The following is a 23486-nucleotide window of genomic DNA, read 5'->3' as shown; positions in this document are numbered from 1 at the left end:
TGATGGATTGTGTACCAAGAAACTGACCATTTGTGAAGAGAATCCGAGCATGTTCTATCTACTGAAACAAGAAAAACGCAAAAACCAAAAATGCTACGGGCATGTTTTCCCACTTTAGGAAAACTGGGAGCAACAATTCCAGGAGGATCAGTCCAGGAACTAGCCTCGAAATATCAGCTGTGATTCGAGTTAGCTGTTGCCTCTCTTTCCCGGATAGACTCTTCCCACCAACAAGCTTAAGCAGCAATCTTGAACTGATCCTCACATCAGCCCAGAGTAGCTTAAAACCTAACCAATAATGTTGCGATTTTCGGGTTAGCTGTTGCCACTCCGTCCTGGATAGACTCTTCCCACCGGCAAAGCTTAAGCAGCAATCTTGAACTGATCCTCGCATCAGCCCAGAGTAGCTTAAAACCTAACTCATCATGTTGCATTGTTGATATGAATTCATCCTCCCAACGAATGATAGCTTCTTCGTCTGATCTTCCCTAAAACACGAAAAGCATTCAATTGAGCGTAAATGTGAAACACGCTGGCTCTATAACGGACAGATAAACGAAGAACGGAAACTTTTTAAACCTGCTCATCAACGCAACAGCTCTCAAAGCTGGACCAAAATGTAGCCCTTACTCTTTGCGAAACAGAGATATCGACCTTTTCAGACTCTTGCAATCGTTAGGCTTTAGCTTTAGCTTTTGCAGTACTCAGGCCTTCAATAGCTGGATCACATCCCTCAGGAGATGCTTCCTTTTCCACTCCTTTTGAGTTTAAATTCTGTCCGGATGAGCCGGACAGAGGCGGTTTTCCGCCAGCACTCTCCGTGGGCCTCCTTCGCGCATTTTTTTGAGCAATCCAAACCATGCATCTTGTAGAGCCCGTAAAATAATGTATCCATACAAAAAATCAGCTTGTCCGGACATTGATAGGTATGTTAAAAGTTGAGTTCTAGACAAAAAAATGGACGGTCTGGATCAATCAACTGTTTTTTAAGTTAAATTGTCCACAACCGTTTATTTTTTCGTCTAAAAACTCAACTTTTGACATACTTATCGATATCTGGACAAGCTGATTTTTTGTGTAGATATTATTTTTCGGACTTATAAGATGTACGGTTTGGATTACCCAAAAAAATATGCGAAGGAGGTGGCGGAAAACCACTCTTTTCCGGCTCATCCGGACAAAATTTACACTCCTTTCGTTTTAGCAACCAAGTCTTCATTGTGTCATCTTTAATTAAAGACGGATGAATATTTGATTTCCACTGCATTTAAGGGAATTGATTATTACAATCCCTTTTTTTATAATCACATTATCTTTTTTGTCCTATTGTGATGTGAATTTAAAAATTAACGTTTCATTTATATTTTCTTTCACACTTAAGAAGGACAACTAATCTTTCATTTGTATATTTTTTTACACTTAGAAAAACAACTGTGCAATTTTACATCACAAGAAAACAAGAAAAAAAAAACAAAGAGTATTCCAAATTAGTTGGAGTATTCCAATATGATCTAGCTTCTCTCCATTTGGACTACAGAGAAGTCTCTGCAATTTCATCTCGCTTGTTCATTTCAATAATTAATTGTTCAAATTTTAAAAACTTTTTGTGAAAATTCTAACTCTTTCATCAAAATCTAAACTTTAAAACACTTTTGAATGGTTGAGATAATCCAAACCGCGACAGTTTAAACACGAATAAACACGAACCGCACACAAACTATTTACATTCCATACATGGCTACACGTGAGCCATATTAGAGTGTGTTTCACTAAAATAAATAAATATTTATTTTTTAAATAAGTAAATTAAAGGTTATATAAAAAAATTTATTTTTAAATAAATAAATTAAAAATTATATAATATGAGAAAATAACTTATCTTGTAAAGCAAAGAATAAAATATTTTAAAAAATAAGAACTTAAGCGGGTCTTTGTTCCCTAAGCTAGCACGCCACGCCACCTTCTCCCGTACATAACCGAATGTTCCACTCCACCTTCCCCTCCCACCGCTTCTGTCTGCCCCTCCACCACCAATGGCCACCCGTCTCCGCGCCACCGCCACAGCCATCGCCGTCTTCTCCTACGGCGCCCACGCTTCCCTCCGCGACCCCTCAGTCTCCGCCAACGACCGCAGCGGCGCCCCCGCCGCGGACGCCATCCAGAGGAAGATATCCGACCCGTGCGCCGTCGTCCCGCCTAGGGCCGTGCAGGAGTCGGCCCTCGTCGGTGCCAGCCCCGTCAATCCCCTCGACTTACTCGTGGTCGGCGGTGGTGCCACCGGGTGCGGCGTCGCTCTCGACGCCGCTACGAGAGGCCTCCGCGTGGGGTTGGTGGAGAGAGAGGACTTTTCGTCTGGGACTTCTTCTCGGTCTACTAAACTAATTCATGGAGGTATGCGCGCATGTGTGCATGGCGTCCAATGTTAGATTTTTCGTTTTTCTGTGCTTGGTTTCTACGCTATGAACTCGTGTACAGTCATCTGTTGTAGATGCTCAGCTTGAATTTGAAACATCTCCAGACCTTTACTGAAATTGTACTTAGGCTGGTTTCCCTAGTGTATAAACGGATTAAACGGGCTAAAGCCCACAAAAATTTGGATTTCTAGACATGTCATTCTTCTCCCATACATCAACAAAACATCCATTTAGAGGAAACAATTTGTCTAACGTCCTTAAGCTATAGACAAACTCTTTAGAGAGGAAATCACAGTTATGCTGTGTTTGGAACTTAGGGAAAATGGGAGGGAAATGGGAGGAAAAGTTTACTATTTACAAAGCTTAAAGTTGCTATTTTCTCCTCTCTGCCTCTCCAAACCATACAAGGGAGGAGAAATTTCTTTAATGTTCCTCTCTTTTCTTATCTTTTCCTTAAGTTCCAAATAAACCCTTAAGTTTCGGTAAAATGTGAGTAGATGCTTCATTTGGAATTCTGATGACAAGGAAATCTTGCGCGAAAACCCCATGACTAAGAATGCCCTGCCATGCAAATATGCCAGAAAAAGCTTCATTTGAGCACTCCAATGGAAGAACCCAAAATAGTTAGCCAAAAAAAATTCCCCCTTGAATTGAGTGAATATTTGGGTAAAACTCATTTTGCCAAGACTTTGAAGAAAAAGGAGTAGTTTGAGTAAAAGAGGATAGAAGACTTGGTTTTCTTTCTCTCTCGAGTTTCTGTCTAGATTTTAAGGTCCGAAGGTGCCCTTACCAGCCCTTGTAGCTCTTGAATAATGAGTCTTACGACTGCATGGACGCTACTAAATTAAGGCCTAATGAAACTAAATTGTAGTTTTCAAACTGTGCTGCAAAACATATTTAGGAGCATAGGTGATATATAAGAAAGCCGGAGAAGAAAAAGAACATAGAGAGAAGAATAGGGCCACAGTCACTAAGCTGAAACCTGTCGAAAACCAACCTTAGTGAGCGTGTCCTTGCTGACCTAAGTGATTTCGATCTGCTAGCAGGCCTTTTACTTGGTAGGGAATCGCCAAAGCATATCGTCAGTTTTGACTCGAAGAGATCTATCAAGAACGAGCTGATGATTACCTAGGAAGGAATAAATATAAGAGATAAGAGGGAGCCCCAAGGTACATAACAACAGAAGAAGTAATTTCCGGTAGTTCTATTTTAGTGAGTCTCCTCCATGACCTAATTCACTACCCAATAAGCCTGTTGATAGGTTATTAAACCCTAGTAACAAGTAAATATCATATAGACCTAACCTTACTAATATGACTTATGGGAAAGGGAAAAAAAAAAAACTCAATACACATTGTTACAAGGGAAGATATAAATGCTAAGTTCCATCTTTAAAACACCTCTGGATATTGAAAATACATCGATATAACTGGAAACGAATCCTAACATCTTCTAATGACTTCAGGTTAGCTGAACGTAATCCTTCTCTTGACCAATTCATAGATTGGTTTGATCTCTGGCGTACTCATACTAGTGTATAGGGCCTTTTTGTCTGTGACCTTCTTTTGTATATGGGCAGCATTCGCTCAAAGCCTTGTTTCTAATATAGTTATTTATTTATTAAGCAAAAAAGGTTAGCTGTATGAAGAACATGTGGTTTCTTTGAAGCATGTCATAAGAAGCTGAGGTCCTGGGTTGAGTCTTCCCTCTGTAAAGATGTCAGCTCATGTGTTGATGGAGTAAGGGTGCGAACGTTTGTCTTTATGGTGTCATAGTGACTGGTATCTGGTGCATAATGCAGCGGTGTACATGCTGATTAGCCAGACAGTATGATTGAAGTAGATTTTACACTGTTTAGGATCTATTTTTCATGAACGCCAAATTATCCAATTTCTCCACCTGTCACTCTTCTTAAATTGCTTTTCATTGTACAGAGGAAAAAATTATGAATGCAGGAAGCGTGTGAGTATAGCTCTGTATAACTCGTCATCTTCATGTTTAGTTGGATAATTCGCTAATACATTGCAAGATAATCAATTTTACTCTTTTACGTGGTACTCATTTAAACCTACATTTTTAGGAGTTCGGTACTTGGAGAAAGCAATTTTTAACTTAGACTATGGACAGCTGAAGCTGGTTTTTCATGCCCTTGAGGAGCGTAAACAGGTTATTGAGAATGCTCCACACTTATGCCATTCTTTACCATGCATGACACCCTGTTTCAAGTGGTTTGAGGTGGCGTACTATTGGACTGGCTTGAAGCTATATGACCTTGTTGCGGGACGCCACCTGCTGCATCTGTCCAGATATTATTCTGCACAAGAGTCTGTCGAACTCTTCCCAACTCTTGCAAGGAAAGGTAAAGATAGAACATTGAAGGGAGCAGTGGTTTATTATGATGGTCAAATGGATGACTCAAGACTAAATGTTGCTTTAGCATGCACTGCTGCGCTGGCTGGTGCAGCTGTGCTTAACCATGCTGAAGTCTTATCTTTTCTTAAGGATGATGTTAGTGAGCGGATAATTGGCGCTCGTATTCGAGATACTCTGACAGGTATGGCAACCACTATATCTTTGACGTATTATTGTGAACTGAAATCTCAATAATTAGAATATTTAAGTGTCTCATACCTTGACCTCTATGAATATATATTTCAAAGCCTTTCATGGTTTGTAGAGAATAATGAGGTTTATGTGTTACATGTTTCTATAATTCCGCCGTAATATATGTCACGACTTTGGAGATGCCAACTATGGATTTGGATAATACGAGCAACATCTTATTATAAGGTTTTGGACATTGGAAATGAAATTTCAAACCCATGGGCAGGGGGGAAACTGGAAAGTACCATCACCTCTTGCGTGGTGTGTGTGCGTGGGAATTCGTGTGCATGCCACTTGTTGGTCGTGCTAGTCCATTATTGTAAATTTTGGGATGCCCTCGAGGAAGCGTAATGGAGAAAGCAGATTCATGTAGCCGACCCCCCAATTGATTGGGACTTAGAGCTCCATTTGGTTTGGTTTGGTTTTCTTGCTCTTTTCTTTTTGGCTATCTTTATTTGTTTGTTCATGGTTTCCTCTTCCATTGGTCTTTCTTGCTTCAATGCATAGTATTTCCATGTAACTTGGGAAACCAGTATTGTTTATTCCAGTTTACATGATTCTTTTTCTTGACAACTATGAAGGCAAAGAGTTTGATACATATGCAAAAGTGGTTGTGAATGCCGCTGGGCCATTTTGTGATTCTGTGAGGAAAATGGCTGACAAAGATGCAAAACCAATGATCTGTCCAAGCAGTGGTGTACATATAGTGCTTCCCGATTATTATTCTCCTCAGGGAATGGGCTTAATCGTTCCCAAAACTAAAGATGGGCGTGTTGTCTTCATGCTGCCATGGTTGGGGAGAACGGTTGCTGGCACTACAGATTCTAACACCGCAATTACAATGCTTCCAGAACCAAACGAGTATGAGATTGAATTTATATTGGATGCCATCTCTGATTACCTTAAAATTAAGGTTTGTGAATTTGAATGATTGAATTCCTCGTTTCCTGTGTGTATACTGCATCTTATATCGCATGGAATGTTTACTTGTAGTCTTAGCTTTACTTGTTGCTAATTTCTTTTTCTTCTGATTTGTACATCACTTTTTACTCTATACCAGATGTGCCTCTTGCTTCTGAACTTTGTGATCATATGAAATGCCCATTGAAACTTCGATTTCTTTTTTTGATAGGCAAAAGTAACATTTTATCAAAGAAAACTTGACAAAGGATAAACTTCGATTTCTACTCTTGGTCTAGAAACATTGCAGTGGATCATATAAGTTTTTTTAGCATTTTGTCACTTTCCTTTCATAGAATAGCTTATTTATTATTTAGTGGAGACTAAAGGCTTTTCAGGACAATCTAGGTGCGGCGTGTGGATGTTCTCTCTGCTTGGAGTGGTATTCGGCCATTGGCAATGGATCCTAGAGCGAAGAACACAGAGAGCATTTCCCGTGATCATATTGTATTTGAAGGTTACCCCGGTTTGGTCACAGTTACTGGTGGGAAGTGGACTACTTTTAGAAGGTACATTCTGGGGCTTGGCTGATCTGGAATCCTCTATAAATTATTGGATTTGTGTCATTTTAAGGATACTGAGAATCGTTATTCATAAGGATTTTTGTATGGTGCTTTTATCCTGTTACAAATATTCCCCGTTCCATTACTTCTGTCACTGTCCCTTTTCTCATGGCTTAACTGGAGCAAACTGGAGGCAGTACTTTTAGGTTCCATTTGGATAGAAGTGGATTTCAAAATATAAGGGATTTGACACTGGTAAGAATATCTTAAATTTAGATCGATAGCTTACATATGGATTTGAGTTTCGGAACTTTATCATTGTGCATTGAAAAAGCTTAGTGTACTGATTTTCATACTAAGGATTGTAATTATACAAGAGTAGCACCACTAATCCATCTTCGACCTACACTTACACCTATTATATTTTTCTTGCAATTAACGTAAAATCCCTTGATTTCAAAATCCAAAGCTATCCAGACGGAGCGTTAGTGACCTGAACTGGTGACAGACTTAATGTTAGAATCGGGGCATCTGAAGCTCGTTCTTCTATCCTACTGAAGCATTTGTTTCTTTACACAAGTATTGTGCTCATTAGAATCTGTTTCAGTATGGCAGAAGATGCCGTTGATGCAGCTATAAAGTCGGGAAAGCTGAGTCCAACCAATAAATGCGTAACATATAACCTACGTCTTATTGGCGGAGATGGATGGGATCCTTCACATTTCGCTGTGCTTGCTCAACGATATGTGCGTACGAAGAAGTCATATTGGGGTAAAGTTGTTCCAGAAGCAATGGACACTGCTACAGCAAAGCATTTGTCCCGTGCATACGGTACCTTGGTTGACCGGGTGGCTGCCATTGCTCAGGTTTGATGCCCGTGATTGAGACTTCATTTCATAGTTCTAGCATTTAATCGAGAAAAGGTCTCACGATTGTGCTAACCGTGATGGCAAGTCTGTGATGCAAGTAATTTGTTGTTTCTGTCCACTGACTTTGGAAACCTGTTTTTCTGAATTTACAGAATGAAAGTCTGGGGAGGCGGCTTGCTCATGGATATCCATATTTAGAAGCTGAGGTGGCATACTGTGCTCGGAACGAGTACTGTGAATCTGCAGTAGATTTCATTGCCAGGAGATCTCGGCTAGCTTTCCTCGACACTGATGCAGCAGGTCGAGCATTGCCACACGTGATCCAGATACTAGCTTCCGAACACAAATGGGACAGGTCAAGGCAGAAGCAAGAATTACAGAAGGCTAAAGAATTTTTGGGAACTTTCAAGTCATCACAAAATGCAGAGTTCCACGATGGCAAACACAAGTAGTAAGTTCCTAAGCCATAAGCAAATGTGTGATTCGAACACCACCTTAGATAACTAAAATAACTGATGGCTGACTTTTCGCTTCACCCTGTTCTAGGTCATGATGCGTTGTGTTATAAGTGTTAAATGTTTGAGGAGCTGAATCCTTGTCGAATTTTCCGAAAGGATTTTCACAGCTTTGCGTTTTGGTAAAGAAGTTTCTACTGTTCTTTCTGTGAATGCTTCAGAGCTCTGGTGAGGTTGCTCTATGGCGGAAATAATTGTGCATATGCTCTATGGTGTGTAGGTTTCTGAATAGCTGATCCAGCTTTTGTTGGGAAACAAGCTACTCTCTGTACAGCAATCTTCCCTTTTAGCATACATATAGGAATTAATTTTCTTCCCTTTTTTTTTTGTTTTTGGTTGGTGTAATGTTTAATGTGATAACCATTTGTATCATTCGTCCGCTTTTCCATTCTACGAAAGTGAAAGTCCGTATTCTCGTTTTTCTACCGAGGATTTTTTGGCGCGTGTTTTTGGCATTTTTCTTCCTTTTAATTGACATGGTGAGGAAGACAACTCCCCTCCATAAACGACGACAAGGATCTCCTTCTCTGTTGACGGCAATGATCTTGTCACAGAGTTCCACAAATCGATCGATCTGCCAAAACCTTCTCTCCCATTGGGGGTTCCACCACCACTACCGCCAACCAAAAATTAGTCACAGTAAAATTTGGTATAAAGGATTAAGTCTCCTTGGGTTAAAATATAACAGAGAGGGTAAAACTCAGTTCTCATATTTTAAATTTGGGAAGGGTTTGAGTAAGGGCCGGAAATGTTGTAAGTTCTCATTTTAAAGCCCTGATTTTAGCCCATGGATCAATATCAAACCGTTTTTTGTTCACTAAGCCTTTTATTTACAGTCCATGGCCCACGGTGGGATTTGGCCAAGTTGTCAATCCAAATCTCACCCCATTGCGCGGTGATTTAGAATTTGCTCCACTCTAAATTCTTTCGAAATTTCACCAGTGCTATTGTCCGTCTAGAGGTGAGGCGAGTCTTTTTACAAAACGAGTTGTGCTGCTTGCACTACTCCATGCACATATGGTTTTGGGACACGTCTCGGCCTCATAAATATGATTTGAATCACTCATTTTGTTCAAATCTCTGTAAATAATCAGTTCAACCAAATGTCAAGGTCCTTTCTGAAACGTCCACAAATTTGTGGGAGCGTGAGTTATTAAAAAAAAAAAAAAAACTTTCTCATCTTTGGACACCTTTTCCAAAACCACACCCAAAAAAATCACAACACTGCACCCAGCCAGAACCCCAACTCCCCCACCCACCAGTCACCACTACCACCGCAACCAATGGCGGCGATATCCGCCGCCGTAGCGGCCTTCTCTTCATCCCTCGCCTCCCTCCACCTCTCCCGCCCCTCCTCGCTCTCCCGCACCCGCTGCCACCTCCGCACCATCACCTCCTCTCTCTCCTCCTCTACCGAATTCAACATCACCTTCGCTCCTAAACCCCCAAGCCCTAAACCCGAAGAACCATCTCCCTCCATCACCGACGACCTAGGCCGCCAGCTCTTCATCCCCTGGATTGTCCGCGACGACAACGGCAACCTCACTCTCACGACGACCCCGCCGCCGCGCCTCCTCCACGAGATGGCCAACGCCACCACGCAGAAGAAGAAGGCCAAGGAGAAGAAGACCACGAAGAAGAAAGATAGTCCGAGCAACAAAGTGGTTGCGGCGGCGGCATCGGAGAAGCCGCCGCCGCCCAAGTATTCGAAGGCGGCGAGGAGGTTTTATAATGAGAATTTTAGGGAGCCGCAGCAGCAGCGACTTAGTAAGGTTCTTGCTTCATCTGGAGGTAAGGTGGTTGTCATTACTTTAGAGCGGTGTTTGGTTCGGTGCAATGAAGTTGGAATGCTCAGTTTGGATGACGGGAACCTTGAGATGGAATGGAAATGTTATGTCATATTCTCATGAATCATGAATTCCTATGTTTGGAACTGACCGGAATAGGAATGTGATTCCCGACGATATACTCAACGGACTCACATTCCCGAACTAAGTGGGAATCTGATCCTCCCTTACTCTATGATAAATCTTAGGTTCGTGGCTCAATCCTTAGAAATAGAAAATGTTGGCCCCAATAACTTTTCAAAATAATTGTTTCCTGCATAATATTAATGAAAATTAATCCCTTACTTCAGGTATTCAATTCCTGGCAATTTTATTCGTGGTTATCATATACCTATTCCGGTCATCCAAACTGATAAGCCGAAATGGAATTTGGTGGAATGGTGTCTCCAAGGGTTGTTTCGCATAAAATTGACAGAAGGTGCAATACAAGTAAGAATCATCATGCACTGATATTGGTAATTGGTGAGTTAGGATTCAATTAGTAGGCCAAGGAATCATCATTCCATTCCTTCTTAGAGTCATACCAGTGAACCGAACGCAACGCAACTCCTTCATTCTTTTGTTACCTATTTGGATGTTATTAGCTTTGTAAAATATCCATGCGATGGCTATTGTGATATCCATCTGTTTTGCTCTCCTGTTTCGTCTTCTTTACTGTTCTTGCTTTGAAAACCAAAGAGCTGCTTTAACATTTTGAACTGGAGTGGGACCGTAAGTGAAGTGGCTGTGGTTGTTTTGAGGTTATTGGTCTTGGAATGTCTCTAGTTTGGTTTATGTTATTTTTTCAAGTAAGGAAGGTTCTCTTGTCAGTGGCATCGAGGAGGAGCAGTGAAGAGCTTATTTTTGGAGGACGGGTGACTGTTAATGGTTCTGTCTGCAACACTCCTCAGGTTGGCTGCTGAGTTATATTTTTGTTCCCTTTCCAGTAGTTGTTCAACTCATAGTTTGTGTTCTTGGAACGACTATAATCTTTAATTTCAAGATCAGGAGTACTGCTGGTTTAAGACTCTCTTTTGATATGGGCAGACTAGAGTTGATCCTGCAAGGGATGTAATATATGTCAATGGAAACCGCCTTCCTAAGAGATTGCCTCCAAAGGTCTACCTCGCCCTCAACAAGCCAAAAGGGTTGGTCATTGCTTTGCCTAGTCAGAGTTCTTTCTCAAATTTGAATTTTCAATTGTTTTTGTACTTGGGAGTTTAATTTGGTTAGTGTCAATTAGCCAGATATCCATTGTCATGCTTACTAACAACTTAAGCTTTTAGGATTATTAGCAATCTAACATGGTACTAAACCCTTCTTTTTCAGAAGGTATTTGGTTTGAAGTCTCTCCATCTTTTTTTTTTTGGGGTAACTCTCTCCATCTATGTTTGCTCCCTACTCTGCATGTATATGTGGAGCGAAGGATGGCCTTACGATTTTGGGGTCTTCGGATAAATCCATTGTTGGCGCTTTTGACATATTATAAATTACACAACTACATGTCTGAAAGTTCATATTTGATATTTTCTAAAACCTTTTTTTTCACATTCATGATGCAAATTACTAATTAACCTTTTGAAATCAAGTTTTTCTGACATATTTTCTTCAATTGCTAGTGTCACTAATCCACTCATAGTTCTTGTGAGTTGTGATGAGTCGATATGTTGTGGGATTTTATCAATTCCTATTACGAAATGTATCTTCACGTAGCAGCACAACTTGGTGGAAAAGTGGGAATGAGGGAGAGTAAGTTTCTTCTGACTTTGAAGTTTTTCATTGTAGCAACAAGGATTAAGGCAAATCTGGCCGCTTAATATATGAAAAAGAGATTGAAAAGGGAAAATTTGTTTTCTTTACATTATTGTGAAGTTAAAAAACAAGAAAAAAGAAGTGTTGACAGTTTGAGCAGCCAAACAAAAAAAAAAAAAGGGAACCTTTCTGGATTGGGAAGACTCCAGCATGATCTTTTATTTTGTTTGAACCAGTGCAAGATATATTTTTTTTTTATCGATCATCTGAGTCACGACTAATTTAGTTTGTGGGCCCAAAGAAATAGCACCACTCTGAGAGCTTCGCTATCTAGGGCCATTTTTTAAAGGCTTTTTTCCAAATGGAAGAGATGCATTATGAAGGGCTCTAAGACTTCTTTTTTGTCCCTAGGTGGGGGTGGGGGGTACAGGGGTAGGTGGTGGGTTCTCAAGGCTATCGGCCAACTAGCCTAATGGACTTCGTCCCAACCTTTGTTACATTTCGACATGCTAGACTGGGTTGCGCATTAGAGAACTTGTTGGATAACATAGTATGCACGGTGGGACCCATTTCCTATCTGCTTTACATTTTTTCAAAATTTGTGATCTAGCAGTTACCTTTATCACAGGTACATTTGCTCTTCTGGCGAGAAGGAGACTAAGTCAGTCATTTCGCTATTTGATGACTATTTGAAGAGTTGGGTATGTACGGCTTACAACATCGTAACATAACAATTTTTTTGGGCGATATATTGGCTCCTTTCTGTACGTGTTGGATTTTGGTTTCGAAATTAACTTTATGGAGGGCCTTTTTCCAGGATAAAAGGAATCCGGGGCAACCAAAACCGAGATTGTTTACTGTCGGCCGCCTTGATGTTTCCACAAGTGGATTGATCATTGTGACAAATGATGGTATAGATATAGCTGTTTTTTACACCATCCATGGATATATAAACACGTTCATAGTTCATAGCAATTGTTTAAATTGAGAATTATTTCTTTTGATGGTAAATGGGATTATCATATGAATCAACTGCATTCATCTAAATCTTGTCACCATCCATTTCAGGGGAGTTTGCGCAGAAACTTTCACATCCTTCTTCCAATTTCTCAAAGGAGTAAGGTTCCGCTTTGTTCATCATTGAGAGCTAATGATTGTGCACATAGTTACATTGTTAAATTTTCATTTGGGTACTGCACAAATGGTTTCAGCAATGCTTGGCGATATCATATTGGCAATAGCTCCCTTCAGATAATCTCTAAAAGTTTAGCTCACCCCATGTTTCTTGAAGGTGTATAAATCTAGTGAAGTGAGCATCCCAATTGTAATAAGCAAATGGGTGTGGATAAGCAAATTTAACAACAATGCTTAAAAAACACCCCACATTGTAATAAGCAAAGTTACAAGTCTTTTAGCAAATAACCAAATTCCATCCATTCCATAACCAAACTTACCAACTTTTACCAATAACCAAACTCAAAACTCAATAACTCAAAAACACTCCACATTGGAATCGTCTCATCGGGACGAATAATTTGGTATGGTCGGGTGCGTGATTGGAACTCGTTTACAATTGGACAAATGTGCATTGTATTGTGGGGATTTTTTGGTTAGGGATGCAAAAATAACCAATGTGGAGGTAGAGGTTGTTAAGTTTGATTATGGACTAAATTGATAATCAAATGCTAACGTGGCACATTTTGGTTATTGGTTTTGATTATTACCATTGCGGATGCTCTAAGGATGTTACTAGTTAGATGGCAGCCACAGGGACTCTCTCTCTCTCTGAAACCTTATTGCCTTAATAGTCTATATGCTTATGAATTTCTTTTTCAACTTTTGTGACTCTAGATATATTGCAACAGTAAATGGTAAGGTCAACCAGCGTCACCTAATTGCAATAAGTGAGGGAACAGTCATTGATGGCACCCATTGCACTCCAGATGCTGTGGAGCTACTACCACAACAGCCTGATATATCCAGACCTCGACTTCGTATTGTGGTACTTTCAAGGTCCCTTCAAGAAACTAGTTTGTATTGGTTCTTTTATACTAGCACTCTGCTTGGGTCTCTATATGTCACATTTGTATCTGGTGGATATTACACAATTAATGGCACTTAGCAGTAGGGGAATGTGTACTGTGATTTGAGGTAAATGAACAACTAAAGTTCAGCCTACGTTCTGTTCTATACGGAAAAGCTAGACTAATTGTAGTACTTAGTAAGGTGATGTCATCTTAAACATCTACCTTCAGAGCTGATGATCTGAAGGGGAGCAAGGAAAACAACCGGCATAATGAAAGTAGTATTTCTTAGCTACATGGTGCTGCACGAGTTCAAAAGGCTATTTTGTGTATTTTCCTTTTAATTAATTTAAATTGGTGCAGGTTCATGAGGGCAGAAACCATGAAGTTCGGGAACTTGTAAAAAATGCTGGACTGGAGGTTAGTTCCAATTTTTTCATTAGTGCAATATACTATCCTAATTCTTACCGTTTTAACCATGACTCACTTGTATTCAATGTTCTTGATTGGTCAAATGTAAATCTTATACTTCACAAATTAGGGGGGTGGGACATACCCTCTTGAAACGTGTGGTCTATACAGAATTGGGTGTAGAATGTTGAATTGTTTCGGATGATAAACTTCTTGCTTTTTGTTATATTGAGGTTCGTTGTACCAGTTCCTTCAAGTAGGTGTGTATATTGGATGATTTGGAATTGTGGATCACTGCACCTCTATATTTTGCGTATTGGTTAATATCCTTACTGAAGTAGATAAGCATGTTCAGGCCCCTACCAGCACAATGATTTGTTACCTTGATTACTGATAGCTGTGTAGCACTGCTTTTTCCTTAGCTGTCAATTTATTTGATTCATTTCCAGATTGTTTTTGAGTTGTGTTTTGAGTTAGCTTCTTCTTTTATCCTTCATCCAGATTCATTCACTAAAGCGTACACGTATAAGTGGTTTCAAGCTTCCATCAGATCTTGGGTAAGTGCATTCTTATGTTATTTATTTGTCACAGAGAGTATTTTGTATCTGCCTTGCACAGCAGTTTTTCTAAATTTCTAGTTCTTGTTACAAATGTGGAGATGCAAGCATGGACTTGTACGTTTGACATTAACATGCCTGTAGACTGTAGCTGTAGTTGAGTGTATACCTACATTGGCCATTGGGGCGTGTTACCTGCTTTATTTCTCGTTCTTGTTACAACTGTGGAGATGCAAGCATGGACCTCTACATTTGTACATGAACATGAACATGCCTGTAGTTGAGGTGTACCTACATTGGCCATTAGGGCGTGTTACCTGCTTTTGAACATTGGTGAAGATACTGATAAAATAAAATAACATTCGTGAAGATGAAGCCAAATAGAAGCCACAAACTTCCCATCTCGCCCAAGCTAAAACAATGGTTATGGCACTCTATGTATACAAAATCATGATTGTGGCGTGGAATTTAAATGCTTTTGTTCTTTTTGCTGAATGGATGCATGCCTATTTGGATTGTATTCTCTTTGGTTGATTACGCAATAGAATGCACTGCTTATCTTTGTCAAAATTTGGTTCTTTTCTACTTGCTATTTGCAACTAACCCATACCATTTCTGATGCCATCATGTTTGTTCACAGGATTGGAAAGCATATTGAACTAAAACAATCTAATCTGAGGGCTCTTGGCTGGAAGAGTTAGCAAATTGCTGCCGAAGCACTTCGAAGCAATTTTTTTAAACACCCTGCAACGTGGCTTGAAGGTGAAAGTATCTGACAATGTCTTGCAGGTGGGAAAAAACTGAATGTGGCCTAAGAATTCTGCGAATTGGACCCTTTTCTTCCTACAAATGGGCTTCCAAATCAGTGCAACCCCTTTGAAGAAATGACAGGCAAATATCATTGTTGAACCTGAAGAGACCGGGTTCAAAGAAGTAGGTGTTGTACATAGCGCAAGATGTAGCTGGGGTAATTAATTTCATGTCTACTGATAAATAAATTGTTCAGTGCTAAACATCTTTTTGTGAACTGTTTGTTAACTTGAAGAAGAAAGATAATTATCACTTGACCCGTCTTCGAATTTATATTCCCCTTTATCTCTGTCTTCTTGGCCATGTTTTACGGAAATGTGTTACTGCAACTTCTTGTATCCAAAAGGCGAAAAATGATGTTCAGAATTGCTATTGCTTCGCCTCCTGAATCCAGATGGAGGAGGCCTAGGGTGATTTAACTTGCTAGCGGTTATGGATCTGAACTCCCTAGGTTGGGGTCGTCAAAGTTGTCTAATCTCTCTGGCTAAAAAGAAGGATTCGGCTTCTTAGCTGTTCATCAATTACAGAGAAGCATGTGTGATTCAATTTTCAGTTGTTCATTTAAATAATTAATAGTTCAAATTTGCTGTGTAAGATACTTTCAGCAAATACGGACCATTGAAAACATTTTTGGACTACAGACAAGCCGGATTGTAAAATGAAATAGAAAGGAATAAAAATTTTCAATAACCATCTTCAACTTTTCCTCAAATCTCTTGAAAAGAAATTCATTTCCTTGTTTGGTTCCTGAAAAAGAGATGGAAAATTTTCTAACTTCGGCAATTGAATATAACTCTCCTATTTTACCATCTATACTCTTTTTTTCTTTTTTTTATTTAGTGTAAATTTACTATATTATCCCTTCATGTGTGGAAAAAATTTATAAAAGGGTAAGAAAGTAAATTTCATGAATAAGGATTAGAAAGAGATTGTGGATAGTAAAAAAGGAGTGAAAATCACCGTTCAAACTTTTTCCTTAAATTTATATTCGGTCTTTCTATTGTCAGCCTTGTACACAAGAAGATAAGAAAATACATATTTTTGTGTATTTTTTACATCTTTTACTACACATTTGCACATTTGTTACTGTCGATTTTAGAATTTTCCAATTTCCATTTAACTTCCGGTCGAATTTCCATTTTACTCGTAGTTAATTTTTCTTGGTTTCCCCTTTCGTCCCAAACAGAGCCTTTTGTTATCGGCGCAACAACGGAAACCGAAGTAATTTTCTCACGAGGCCCATAGGCCATAACCACCGCTCACCAACTTTTTCTCGCCGACCAAACACTCGAAACCCTCTGGTTTTCTTCATACCCCAAATCTTTCCTCACGATCTTCATCACTTAAAAACACACTACGAAGATGAACCCATCAAATCAACCCCCTCAATGGACTTCTCCTTTCCCGCATTACCTTCACAACCCCTTCCCCTTCACCATCTCTGCTCCTGGACAAAACCCTAACCCTAATTCGGTCCCAGTCCCCGTTCCTAACCATGATCCTTATCCGGTCCCACCGTACGAGCCAAATCCAAATCCCAATTCTAATGGTAACCCCGGTGTTAATATTAACCCTAATTGGAACCACCTTCTCCCACTGTATGTCCCCAAGAAGCGAAGACGAGGTAGACCCCGGAGTACGGCGCAATCCGCGCATTATCACAACCAGGTATATTGTTGCAATGGTTTGAAAGTTTTCTTTCTTTTTTTAATAACTCTGGCAGCTTTCACGCACCTCGACTAGTTTGGGGACCCATCCCACCACCCGCAAGGTCTCAATTAAAGTCAGAGCAATGGTCTGTAGGTTTTGACCGTGAGATCTTAGGAAGAGCAAATCCCTAAATCCTAAGTCTTAACCACTAGGCCAACCCATTGGTGTTAATGTTTTGAAAGATTCAGAACCTAATTGTTTAACTTACTGTTCAAATTGCTAGTCTATCTTCCATTTTGGAATGTCTCAAATTGTTACTTAGTTTTTTAAAGGCTGCGTTTTCAGTTGCAGCCTTGCAGGGGAAAAAAGGGAAGAAAGTGCCGGAATATTCAAATTTTCTGCATTTTAACGTGTCTAATGTTTATTTAGCAGGAAAGTTGTGGGACACTGTTCCTAAATACAAGATTTTGCGGGAATATTGTTTTTATACTATTTAAAACACAATTAAACTACTATTTTTTAACGTTCTCTTAAATTTCTTATATCAATTGAATGCATAAAAGAAAGTACTTATCATTTTCCTTGACTTCACTTCACTTCATAATTTTCCCTGGAAAAATTTCTACATCAATTTCTTGACAAGTGAATTGTGCGAAAGAGTTGGTGTAATACTTTTAAATTTCCGAAACTATACCTTGTATTAGAAAATGTGAGTAGAAGCATTATATCGGAAATCGATGTCTTCCAATTGAATTTGACTGCTATTATTGCTTGTCTCCTTAGACCGTTCGAATGTGGGAGGGGTGGAGTGTATCAGCTACAATAATATGATGCCCCAGTTGATAAAATTATTTTTGGGTGACTAGAATATTTTTTTAGCTATTTGTGAGCACTTGATTCCCCATGAGTTTCATATTGAAGCCTCTGTAAACGCCTATAGTGAGTTATCGTTGGAGAGATCTCTTCTTAAAAAGTTTACCTATTTTCTTTGTCTCGTGGTTTCCCATGAAACAGTGGTCATTTTGTGTCCAATTCTCGACAACACGTAAGTAAAATGTACTTGGGGCAATCTTAACAGGCCCGTTTCCTTAACCGCCCTGAGGACATGACTTCTCAATGAGTGTGGTTGTGACTCTCTGTTGAGGGGTTTGATCTTAGAGCCGTTGGTGTCCATTAGAACCTTCAAGTGGGGGGGGCAACACTACTTTAAAACAGTCAATGCCATGCCTCAAGCCAATTTTCTGTTTTTCTCTGATTACAAATGTGTCCAATTTTTCCTTTTGATCGGCACTAATATGTCGAATATTACTGTCTACTGTTCGCATATGTTCTTAAATTATTAATTATTATATTTTGATTGTCCAATAACATGTTTGATCCTATTTTCTAACAGGTATATCACATGCCTTATGCTTCAAATGGTATATTTGGCGTTAGTAATGGGGAGTTATCTATGCCTTCTTCGTCTGCTTCAGCTATCGTACCTAATATTGGAGTTTCTAACTCTTCAAATGCTAATTACAAGAACCCTAATCCTTCAACGCAAACAGTTCCTGATGTATCTGATGAGATCATTGTGATCAATAAAGAAGCCACTTCTGAAGCTTTGACTGCACTTACGTCTGGGTTTCCAGCCGATTCCCTTACCGAAGAGGAAATAGACGCCAGGGTTGTTTCTGTTGTCGGTGGAATTGAACAGGTTAATTACATTCTTGTTAGGAACCACATTATCATGAGATGGCGTGAGAATGTTTCACATTGGATCACGAAGGAGATGTTTGTTGATGTTATACCTTCACATTGTAGTAAACTCTTGGACTCTGCCTATGATTATTTGGTTTCACATGGATATATTAATTTCGGGGTTGCCCCTGCTATAAAGGAGAAAATTCCATCAGAGCCCAGTAAGCCAACTGTGATAATTGTTGGAGCAGGTTTGGCGGGTTTGGCTGCAGCACGGCAGTTAATGAGGTTTGGATTCAAAGTGACTGTTTTGGAGGGAAGGAAACGTGCTGGTGGAAGGGTTTATACGATGAAAATGGAGGGAGGGAATAGGACTGCTTCTGCAGATTTAGGAGGAAGTGTGTTGACCGGTACACTTGGGAACCCACTTGGGATTTTGGCTAGACAACTGTCATCTCCTCTTCATAAGGTGAGAGACAAGTGCCCACTCTACAATTTGGATGGAAAACCTGTGGACCCAGATGTGGATTCAAAGGTGGAAACTGCTTTTAACCATCTTTTGGATAAGGCGAGTAAGATTAGACAGTTAATGGGAGATGTTTCACAGGATGTTTCTCTTGGGTCAGCACTGGAGACCTTTTGGCAGGTTTATGGGGACGCCGCAAAAGCGGAGGAGATGAACTTATTTAATTGGCATCTTGCTAATTTGGAGTATGCAAATGCGGGTTTACTTTCTAAGCTTTCCCTTGCTTTCTGGGACCAAGATGACCCATATGATATGGGAGGAGACCACTGCTTCCTTCCTGGAGGAAATGGGAGGCTAATTCAGGCTTTGGCTGAGAACATGCCGATTCTTTATGAGAAAACTGTGCATACAATTCGTTATACTAGCGACGGAGTACAGGTTGTTGCTGGGAGCCAGGTGTTCGAGGGCGATATGGTGCTATGCACTGTTCCTCTTGGGGTTTTGAAGAGTGGTTCAATTAAATTTTTTCCAGAGTTGCCTCAGAGGAAGCTTGATGGGATAAAGAGGTTAGGATTTGGTTTGTTAAACAAGGTTTCAATGCTTTTTCCTCATGTGTTTTGGGGAACAGATCTGGATACATTTGGTCATCTCACTGATGATCCAAGCCGTAGGGGGGAATTCTTTCTGTTCTACAGCTATGCAACTGTGGCTGGTGGTCCTCTTCTGATTGCTTTAGTGGCAGGAGAAGCTGCTCACAAATTTGAGAGCACGCCTCCCACTGATGCTGTGACCCGGGTTCTTCAGATTCTCAAGGGTAAATATGTGTTCATATATATGCATTATATGTACGTCTTTTTATACGCTATATCTTAAAATTTCGATGGGAACTCCCTTTGTTGTAGAGATAAACCATGGTATATTTTTGTTGAGTGGATGTAAGATATACATGGTGGCATAGTTGCATCATACACCATGGGACTTCTTGTGGAATTAACATTTGTTTTTTCCAAAGGTAGGAGGTTAGGGGTTAGCAAAGTAGCTTACTACTGAGGTTGTAGATGCTGCTCCATCAGCATGAACCCAGAAGCTACACAATTATTGGGCCAACTACCATGTCAGAATCAAACCTAAGCAGTGAAATTTGAACAATTCCGGATGATTTTCTTTCAGTGATTACTATCTTCTCTTTGGTAATTAGATTTGCTTAGACTCGCTGCCTACTCGTTGAGCTGAATTGGCTATTGAGTTCAGCCCATTTGTCTGTAAATATATAGTTTGGTTAATTCAAATTCTCGAGATTCCTGAAGTTTGATTATTCAGTAGTTTTCAAGTACATGCTCCTCATTAAGTTAATTACTACATTAAGATCTCTGCATCCAATGCATGCAGGTATATATGAACCACAAGGGATTGATGTCCCAGAACCTATCCAAACTGTTTGTACCAGATGGGGTAGTGATCCTTTCAGCTTAGGTTCTTACTCTAATGTCGCTGTTGGGGCGTCAGGAGACGACTATGATATCTTGGCAGAGAGTGTAGGAGATGGAAGAGTTTTCTTTGCAGGAGAGGCAACTATGAGGCGTTACCCTGCAACTATGCATGGAGCTTTTCTTAGTGGGCTAAGAGAAGCTGCAAATATGGCCCGCTCTACTAGCCTTAGATCCATGAAAACAAAAGTAGATAGGAGCCCGTCAAAAAATGCACATTCTTGTGCATCACTTCTTGCAGATTTATTCAGGGAGCCCGATATGGAGTTCGGGGGTTTTTCTGTAATTTTTTGTCGGAAGAATTCGGATCCCAAGTCTATGGCAGTTTTGAGGGTGACATTGAGTGGACAGCGAAAGAGGAACCAAGAAGGCTCAAAGCCAGACCAGCCGCACTCCAATAAATTACTATTCCAGCAGCTTCAGTCCCATTTTAATCAGCAGCAGGAGTTTCATGTTTACGCTTTGTTATCAAGGGAACAGGCACTTGAGCTGAGGGAAGTAAGAGGGGGTGATGATATGAGATTGAATCACCTGTGTGAAAAGCTTGGAGTGAAGCTGGTTGGGAGAAAAGGTCTGGGGCCAACTGCGGATTCTGTGATTGCTTCCATCAAGGCCGAGAGGGGAAATCGCAAGTCTGCTTCAACGTCTATGTCACTTAAATCTGGTTTGTGGTTTGAGATTCATTTCTAGGTTTTGTTATTGTTCTTGATTATGAAGTCTAGCTTATAAAACTTGACATTAACATTTACCCTTGTATTTCTTTTGGAAGGGACATCGAAGCCAAGAGCTATTTTGAAGAAAAAGTTTGTTAGGTATGGGATAAAAATCTTTATTAATTCACCTTACGTTTATTCATCTCAAAGTGTCACCCCATAGTATCTTGTTGGTTTTTACAGGAAGGCTCAAATAATGCGCATCAACAATGGTTCTACACCTCCAAATGTAGGAGTGGGAGCTAAAATGGTAGTTAATGGCTTTGGCTCTCTCTCTACCCCAAATCAAAATGTGGATTCCATAATTTTTGGCAATGGCAATGGCTTTACCCATTCTTCAAGCATAAATGTTGGGGGCACTAGCTCCTCTCCCCCTACAGTAAATACAGACAGTGGTGGTGGACATGGCTCACTTCCTCCTCCAGTATAAATGTGATGGACTGTAAACTGAGACCAAATGTAGGAGTATATGTTGGAGCTAGTACATTGATGTAGCACAACCTTGGCTCTTTGTGACAGGTAATATTCAATTCACTTGATTTGCTCAACTTACCCTTGGTGCATCTGGTAGTCAATTGGAAATATACTCCTTCATATTGTGGTTTAACAAGGCATTTGTTCGAGCTAATTGTGATTTAAGAGCACTCAAAGCTTAGTTACTTACTCATGTCTGTGGATGATCTTCCAGCTGCATCTTTTTGTTTGGGCAAAAGGAAGTATTTGTGTCTGTGCCCAAGTGTAAGTTTGTTTGTTTGTTCTGATTTATTACATCTTATTGACATTTGTTTACAGACGGTAGTAATGGTGTATCTCCATTCCCTCAAACATTTATGTGCGGAGATGAGGCCTCATGCATTTCAGCATCAATTGTTAGGTCATTATTGAAGGGATTTGGGAATTTAACGTTAGTTGTCACTTTCTGGTGGTAGTTGCAGTTCTGTCTTGTTTAGTTATTCCATTTTGGAAGCCATATGTTATTCTTGAGACTGTGAAGAACACCAAGTTTTTCATTACCTTGGAATGGTCGTCTATATGATTCTCTGATGCCCGCAGGCCAGCACTATGGATGGAAATGCCCTTCAATATTCGAGCAAGAGTTCGATGGTGGTTCTTGTTGTCCCCTGACATGGTACTCTACTAAAGTCGGAGTTACTTGCAAAGGACCTGGACTGCAAGTCCTGGCCCATGGCTTCTGGTTCGTGCAATATGGCAGACTACCTTCTGTCTCAACTCCTCATTGGGTTCTGTTATTTACAAACTCGCAGCAGGAGAGATCTCGACTCTAAGGTGGAAGGTGGATATACAATTCATTGATGGGATTCTCGATGCCTACCCTTACTCCCAAAGAATGCTGCTTCTGGGCGTCTTGGCGTGATGATCATAGTGTTCTTCAACTAAATGTCTTTTAGTTCTTGAACATGTACATACAAGCAGTCAATCCATTGCATTGTTGCTTATTCTTATTATCCGCATCTGTCGTGCTGCTAAGCCCTAAGCCTTCAAAAAACTCGTGCGAATGATGGGAGGCCAGAGCTGAACAGACGTGCATGCCATTTTCTAGGCTTGTGAAGGCATTTTTGCTCGTTGATCCTGTGTAAACTCAGAAAGTTCTCAATTTCTTTTTCTTTTACATTCATATTGTAGCCTAATGGAAAGCTTGATAGCTTAGGTTGCCTGTGCCCTTAAGGGCCCGTTTCTTTATCCAGATTGAGCATTGGATTTGACTATAAATCTGAGGGACTACACATCGGGGAGTTGTTGAATTTTTTTTTGTTTTTTTGGCTCGGCCCAGCCGGATAATGTCTTATCAGAAATATTGTCCCACAAAATAATGAATCTACAATACCATGAGAGTTTGTATTGTTACTTCGATGGGATCGCATATTTTACGGGTTATTTGTCCTTCACTATTAAACCCATCAAACAAATGGGCTATAAATGTTAATTGTGATTTTTCTTGTTCTTGGGACAAATAAACCGCACAACATATTTCCTAAACCGCGGATCAAAAAAAACAAAAAAACATATTTCCTAAACCGCAGAAGTTCAAGACCAGAAAGTACCTCCAAAGAGAGTTCAAGCCAATCTAGGTTTCTGCAATTTTTCCAATAACGAGTGAATGGTCCGTGATGCAGAATCCGCAAAATGACGGCTTTTTCTTTGCTTTTTGTTTTCGTAGAAAAGGCACAATGTCCAATTATATTGCAGGCTTGCAGCACTGACGAAGGTTCTGACTACCGAG

The 23486-nt window shown here is 40.1% G+C and overlaps 3 protein-coding genes across 6 annotated transcripts; all 3 read left to right on the top strand.

Annotated features, from left to right (window-relative positions):
- The first annotated feature begins 1931 nt into the window (after nucleotides 1-1931).
- LOC131300302 (glycerol-3-phosphate dehydrogenase SDP6, mitochondrial-like) lies at nucleotides 1932-8290 on the top strand. Its single transcript, XM_058326063.1, has 7 exons — nucleotides 1932-2391; nucleotides 4495-4968; nucleotides 5600-5931; nucleotides 6327-6487; nucleotides 7089-7347; nucleotides 7503-7801; nucleotides 7897-8290. Coding segments are annotated over exons 1-7 (1884 nt in total). The 5' UTR covers nucleotides 1932-2033; the 3' UTR covers nucleotides 7898-8290.
- A 755-nt stretch (nucleotides 8291-9045) lies between these two features.
- Nucleotides 9046-15518, top strand: LOC131300301 (putative ribosomal large subunit pseudouridine synthase SVR1, chloroplastic). The gene is made up of 10 exons (XM_058326062.1): nucleotides 9046-9656; nucleotides 10523-10602; nucleotides 10739-10839; nucleotides 12072-12144; nucleotides 12261-12354; nucleotides 12512-12560; nucleotides 13295-13445; nucleotides 13831-13887; nucleotides 14380-14435; nucleotides 15076-15518. Exons 1-10 carry the CDS (start codon nucleotides 9149-9151, stop codon nucleotides 15134-15136), a joined length of 1230 nt encoding a protein of 409 aa, XP_058182045.1. The 5' UTR covers nucleotides 9046-9148; the 3' UTR covers nucleotides 15137-15518.
- Nucleotides 15519-16416: 898 nt separating this feature from the next.
- LOC131300299 (protein FLOWERING LOCUS D) lies at nucleotides 16417-22919 on the top strand. Of its 4 annotated transcripts, XR_009190914.1 has the most exons (7): nucleotides 16417-16913; nucleotides 18289-19858; nucleotides 20434-21195; nucleotides 21301-21343; nucleotides 21428-21763; nucleotides 21933-21982; nucleotides 22298-22919. XR_009190914.1 is itself a non-coding variant. In XM_058326061.1 (5 exons), the coding sequence occupies exons 1-5, from the start codon at nucleotides 16608-16610 to the stop codon at nucleotides 21672-21674; spliced, it is 2928 nt and encodes a 975-aa protein (XP_058182044.1). In that variant the 5' UTR covers nucleotides 16417-16607; the 3' UTR covers nucleotides 21675-22919. The 4 variants fall into 4 exon arrangements, 1 of the variants encoding a protein (XP_058182044.1); XR_009190913.1 differs by lacking the exon at nucleotides 21933-21982; XR_009190915.1 differs by lacking the exons at nucleotides 21933-21982; nucleotides 22298-22919 and adding an exon at nucleotides 22037-22291.
- The last annotated feature ends 567 nt before the right edge of the window (nucleotides 22920-23486 follow it).

Source organism: Rhododendron vialii, chromosome 9a (genome assembly GCF_030253575.1).
Source record: "Rhododendron vialii isolate Sample 1 chromosome 9a, ASM3025357v1".
NCBI lineage: Eukaryota > Viridiplantae > Streptophyta > Magnoliopsida > Ericales > Ericaceae > Rhododendron > Rhododendron vialii.
Note: the sequence above shows the minus strand (reverse complement) of the source record. Positions and strands in the feature narration are given on the sequence as shown.

Coding starts and splice junctions, on each gene's coding strand:
- LOC131300302 (XM_058326063.1), top strand. CDS start 2,034: ATGGCCACCCGTCTCCGCGCCACCGCCACAGCCATCGCCGTCTTCTCC. Junction 4,969..5,599: donor TATTCGAGATACTCTGACAG/GTATGGCAACCA, acceptor ACAACTATGAAG/GCAAAGAGTTTGATACATAT. Junction 5,932..6,326: donor CTGATTACCTTAAAATTAAG/GTTTGTGAATTT, acceptor AGGACAATCTAG/GTGCGGCGTGTGGATGTTCT.
- LOC131300301 (XM_058326062.1), top strand. CDS start 9,149: ATGGCGGCGATATCCGCCGCCGTAGCGGCCTTCTCTTCATCCCTCGCC. Junction 9,657..10,522: donor GGTTCTTGCTTCATCTGGAG/GTAAGGTGGTTG, acceptor TTCTCTTGTCAG/TGGCATCGAGGAGGAGCAGT. Junction 12,355..12,511: donor GATCATTGTGACAAATGATG/GTATAGATATAG, acceptor CATCCATTTCAG/GGGAGTTTGCGCAGAAACTT.
- LOC131300299 (XM_058326061.1), top strand. CDS start 16,608: ATGAACCCATCAAATCAACCCCCTCAATGGACTTCTCCTTTCCCGCAT. Junction 16,914..18,288: donor CCGCGCATTATCACAACCAG/GTATATTGTTGC, acceptor ATTTTCTAACAG/GTATATCACATGCCTTATGC. Junction 19,859..20,433: donor GGTTCTTCAGATTCTCAAGG/GTAAATATGTGT, acceptor CAATGCATGCAG/GTATATATGAACCACAAGGG.